Source organism: Atta colombica, unplaced genomic scaffold (assembly GCF_001594045.1).
Source record: "Atta colombica isolate Treedump-2 unplaced genomic scaffold, Acol1.0 scaffold121, whole genome shotgun sequence".
Taxonomy (NCBI): Eukaryota; Metazoa; Arthropoda; class Insecta; order Hymenoptera; family Formicidae; genus Atta; species Atta colombica.
In genome coordinates, this window is record NW_017259208.1 from 694,306 (window position 1) to 700,345 (window position 6,040).

General features: G+C 31.7%; 1 protein-coding gene across 1 annotated transcript in view; it reads left to right on the forward strand.

Moving 5' to 3' along the window:
- Nucleotides 1–3,914: 3,914 nt before the first annotated feature.
- The window catches only part of LOC108694654 (LIM homeobox transcription factor 1-beta-like), a 10,338-nt gene continuing 8,212 nt past the window's right edge, over nt 3,915–6,040 (forward strand). Inside the window, exon 1 of the mRNA XM_018204261.1 lies at nt 3,915–4,032. Coding sequence (XP_018059750.1) covers nt 3,915–4,032 — 118 coding nt within the window. The remainder of the gene's footprint in view (nt 4,033–6,040) is intronic.

Consider the following 6,040-nt stretch of genomic DNA (forward strand, 5'->3'; position numbering starts at 1 on the left):
AACTCTTAACGCCCGAAGTGTGATAAAAGCTATTGTTCACAGATTAAATTACACAGATTTTTCGAGAGTCGAACTTTGTAAATCACTCGTTTTTTTTTTTCACTAAAATAGAGAACCGCAAATTAAATCAAGAAGATTATTGAAATGGCACTGCCGCGTTGTTTCTTAACTATATAAATGATACAAAACCTCACCCTATTAAATTATTTTAATATAATTTTGTAACTTTAATTTTATGCGTATTGTCTAAATAAACTAAAAGAAAGTTACTGAAAATTAAATAAATTATTGAAAATAGAAACGAAGAAACTATCAAGAATAAAATAAAATATATAGAAAAGCTTGTATATAATAAAGAAAAAAAAATTATTTCTTTTAATATATTTATATAAAAGTCGAGATCTTCAAACTGAATCATTCTAAAACACTAAAAAACTTCAATTATTTATCATAATATAGATAATAGAATAAAGGTAAATAAAGTATATAGATAATATACGTAAATAAAGTATATAATAGAATATAGGTAAATAAATAAAATAAAATATAAATAAAATATAAATAAAATAAAATATAAAATATAGGAAAATAAAATATGAGTAAATAAAGAATTTGAATTTCCTTTAATAAAAATTCAAGTTTTTTAAATTTGATTTAATTTACTACTTTACGATTTTTTTCATCTATCAAGTTTAAGGGATCTAAGTAAAGGATCCATCGATCCTACGCGACGTATGGTGACTGTCGCGTACGATTAAGCGAGTCTGAATACTAACTGGGCATCTCTCGGACAGAAAGGGACGGGGGTTCCCTCGACCTGCACGTGTTTCCCTCGAATATTTTGCATCACCATTACCGCCAACTTGATGCCCCTTTGTATCGTGCACCGGAGGGGCAATGCCGTAGTTTCGTTCCCAACTAGGCGTATCATTGGGGGATTCGTACCGCGCGCAGCACAGGAACAGAGACAAAGAGATCTATATAGGCTTTTATTTGGCAAACATCGCCGATAGACGGCCCGTACAAAGGACGGCATTGTCGCATATTTACGCGAACTGACAAACGGCCAAATACTCAGTGCGCATCGACTTTCAGCGAAAAAATATGTCCCCAGGCAGTCTTGCTCGAAAATGGCATCGGTTATTAGCTGAATCTGCGGGGGTAAAAGCTATATGCGTCGAAAAAAGAGTAGAGGCTGATCCACGACGAGCGCTACTCAAGCTTACACAAATAGATTTATGTCAATATAGCGATTTGATATCTTCTTTTTGATTTTACAACGTTTTGTCTGTATCATATTTTTCGATAGATTTTTCATATTAAATTGAACAGTCATTAATGAAATAGTTTAAACAGACATCTATATTTATCTAAAATAAATATTATATAAAATTATATTATATAAAATTATATTACTATCGATGTTCACTAATGGAAACTTTGTATTGCTCAAATTATCTAGTAGTTGAGTTAGCTAAGATTATTAATTTTGTAATTATTTTTCACTTTTTTGATATTTTTCTTATGACAAATTCGATTGGAAGCACTAATGAGTACTAGTGCATATTAAAGCCGTTGTACACTGATTTAATTTGATTATAAAAATGAAATGCAAATATTTCGAATTATGAAATACATATTTTACCTAATAGTACAATAAAGTGTATTGAATATTTCAAGATTTAATCGATTTCTATGTTTATAAACATATCTTTATATTATTTTGTTACGACGACTTTAATGTGCACCAGTGCGCACTGAGTGCGTCCAATCAAATTCGCTATTAGACTAAGTAAACAATTATATAAGATAACCTTTATTCTTCTTTATTAATTTTTTGGAATCAAGTGTGGCTTGTTTTTAAATAAAATAAATTAGTTAAGTACACACATCTTTTTTTTATATTAAATAAAGTGTCTTTCAAAACTAATATGAATACATAAGAAATGAGAGCTTTATAGTCAAGTTGGATCTTTAGAGCTTATTGTTAAATAATTTGATATGAATTATGTCCAATCCTGCAAATTGCGCGCCAAGTTTAATTTTGAAACGCAATTCTAACAGAACTATTATATTTTTCGCAATAAAATTATTTACAGATTTTAAAATGCCATGTTTATTAGTAGATATCAGATTATGAATATTTTTATAAAATGCCTATGAGCATTAATATTACTACTTGTCAATTTAGTTTGTAATATTATTACTCTAATTTTATAGGATCGGATTTCAAGACTGAAAATTATATTCAACACGCAGTTTATAAGATTATGTATATAAATTCTTAAATTATTTAAGTACTAAAAAATCCAGCTTGATCATGTAAAACTCTCATTCCGTACACCTTTTTTGCATAGAAAATTATATACCGTATTGTTAATCTTCTGCAGTAATATAATATTATTTCTATAATATTAAAAGTCAGTAATACATTTTCAATAGTACATACATCAGTTTGATTTTTTATTTTTGACATATATTTTTTATTGTGAGAGATAAATCTGCTACTTGCTCTTAATCGACACTTACAATGACAAAGACGAGATACATATATAGGAGGGTAGAGGAAGCTATTACATTCTATAAATTTCTTAAATTGATCTAAATTTTTCTTTTGCTGATTGTTTTGATGATTATAAAAAACAGAGATGCGACGCCCAAAATTGATGTCTGGCGAGTTCGTCGAGATACGTCTCTGAATCCGGCAATGGTCGGCCGGATATTGATCTTCGCTCGTACGTCGCCATCGGTTGAGGACCACTGGTGTCATTTCACCCCACTGCTGCACCAGTTCGCTCTAGCAAGGGCGGTTCCGAGCAACGCCAATCGCGCTTCCACCGTTGGCTTCCACGGGGGTTGAACCCGCCCTCTTCACTTTCGCGTCGATGCCTCGTCTATCTCCAATGACGAAGACGAGACGCACACCTGCACACTCACACAAACAGGACGGTAGAGAAAGCAGTGTGGGGGGATGGGATTTGGGGGATGGGAAGAAAGGATGGAGAGGGGGATGATTTTCGCTGTCGGCAAAGTCAGTGAGTTTCGTCAAAAAAGCGACGGAACTCGCACTGATGACACGTACGAAACCGTCAGAGTGCGTTCGGTGCTGATAGTGGACGAGTGGATGTGGACGGAGTACAAGTGCGGAAACATCGAGAACGGTTATCATCTTCGTGTACAGAATGCAATGCGGTCGTGGTATCTCGCGCCTCGAGGTCGTCCGAGAAGATCGTCGCGTTAAACTCGCACATCGTAGCCCTAGCAGTTCGTCATGAGACTTGGATGACGTACGGCATTGCCCGTATCGAAAAACTGGTGAGGGCTAAACGCGACGATTCTCCTGCCGTCGCTTTCTGCCGCTGTGTGATCGGAGGAACAAGTATTCTAATCGAATCAAGATCGATATAAAGGGCTAATTTAGACTAGGCCTGAACTGATTTACTGAAGTGTTGAATAGAGAGTTTGTTGTATTTCTATATATATTTAGTAGTTCGTAAAACGACGCGATATTCTGATTTTTAATGATAAAGTGGAAGAAGCTGAACAGTTTGAAGCTGAACAGTTTGAAGGATCAATTAGTCGCCAAAACGAGAAACAAATGAAGTGTGATCTATCGTCGAAAAACTTGAATCAAAAGTTTTATCAGGACTTAAGAGACAACTGAAGATTTTCGAAATAATCAGAAGTCAAGAATAAAAACAGGCAAGAGAAAAAGGAGAGGAAGAGTTTTCTTAAAAAAATAAACTTTTCTTTCTGGGATCTAACCCATCTCTCTATTTGGTCTAAAGATTTTTTATTCGGACATTGTGTGGCCTTCAAGTGTTTAGAATTCCAGCGGAAGCTTGCTGCAAAAACTTTAAGATTCCTTACAGCTCAAAAACTTTCTATCTTCAAGGTTCCAGTGAGAAGACACCATGTTGGAATTTTATCCTCCAGCACCTGGTTCTTTCAATCGTCAAAGCGAACCGGGCCAATCCTTGCCGACGGTTCCGCCTATTCCCTTTCGGTCTTCAACTGATAATAATAATGCAGGTAAGAAATTAATAAAATATATAAAAAGTTTGTACTTTCATTCCGCGATATAAATTTTTAAATTCCAAGCACAAAGATGTTTTAAGAATTCTTTAAAAATTTCTAAATAAGTCCAAGCAAAACAATAAATCACGATAACGTCAAAATGACATCAAAATGAATCGGAAATGATTAAAAAATGATTTTTAGTGATCATTTTGACATTATTTTGATATCATAATAACTTGTTGTTCTGCTTGGAAGTTTATACAATATATATGCGACTTCGCAATAGTGGAGACTATTATTTTAAGAAAATTTAAAAGATATGATCGTTCGATCTAAGATTTTTTGGTCCTTCAAAAAAGTAAGGGTGATATTCTTATATCGCCGCCTATAATACGCGGAGTTCTTATACATCGTCTATAATACGCGGAGTAAGAAGTTAGAGTAAGAAATTGACCAACCATCATCAGATTCAAATGTGAGAAAAATAATCAACTGTGATTGATTAATTTCTTACTCTTACTTCTTATTCTTTGTATTGTGTAGATGACGCATTATATCATCTTATGTTTGGTCGTGGATAGTCTTAATGCGTTTTCTATAATAAGCCGTTAAACCTAACTTTTAAATCTTAAATCATAAGAAATTGTCCAGTTAAGCGAAATTGTCGATTATTTTTCTCGCATTCGATTGTGTGACTGAACAATTTCTTAGTCCCGAAATATAATAGATGTATTTAAAACCTGTTTCTTGTATTTTACCTTTTGCTTTTTTCTTCTTTGTAACCGTTTCGACAATTGTATTTTTTGCTACGTATTTCTTATTTCTTTCGAAATTCATTAACTTTTATTTGGAGCGATAAAACAAAAAATCGGATAAGAAAAGACAAGATGTAAAACATAACAAAAAGTAAAAAACAAGAAACAAAAAGCATATTGTAGAATAAGCTTAAACGTAATCAGTACAGAACATAAAATTTCTATAACGTTGTAAAAACGTTTAAATGTTCAGAGAAAGTAATGGAAAAAAGAAAACGTTTCATGAATTATCTTACAATATTATTTTTAAACATAATCTAAAGCATAATTTATATAACCTGCTTGTAGAAATATGATAGCTATTTTTATTATGCCATAGCATAATATTTTTATTATGCCATAGCATAATATTTAATTGTTTTCTGTTGCAGTATTCGCTTCAGAACCTAAGTCTGTGTGTACGTTACTATTATTAATACTCTGTTTCTTCTGAATTGTATTTACAGACCGTTATGAAATAATATTACCTTCACATGCACAATATTTCCGATAAATTAAGAAGTTAGGTATATTATTTATGAGTAGGCAATGTTTGTTTATTTACAAACATTTGTTGCAGAGAATAAAAGTAACTCGTTATTTGTAACGAATTACAAGTTATTTTTTGCTAACTTTACTGGTAATTGTATTACTTCTTTTTGGTAATTATAATGGTAATGAATTTTATAATTACTTTTATCGTTACTTTGCACATGATTGGATACGATTCTATTGGACACTTGCTACTCATAGCGACTTATATACTTGAAACTAAAAAGTTCTTAGGTAATTCTTACTCGTCCGCTGTGATTAGTGATCAATTTTAAAAAAGTAAACAGAAAGATAACGAAAAGTTATTTTCCGAGTAACGGTAACTGTAACTCTTTTAAAAGTTACTTTTAAAAATCGGTAACTAATAACAATAACTTGTTATTTTTTTCTATTTCGGCAACAAGTAACTATAACTTATTACTTTTAAAAGGTAACTTTCTATTTCCTGCATTTGTGACATATAACACATCAAAAAATAAAAGCGAGCATTATTTTATTCCTACACAGAAAGAATTTTCTTTTAAAATTTACTATAAATTAAGTAATTGTGGGATAACATGGTATTTCAAAAAATTTTACTATGCACTTTAATAAAATTTAATCATATATTGTATCTTATATTTTATTGGATAATTAAATTTTACTAAAATGGTTGGTAAAATTTTTTTAAATCT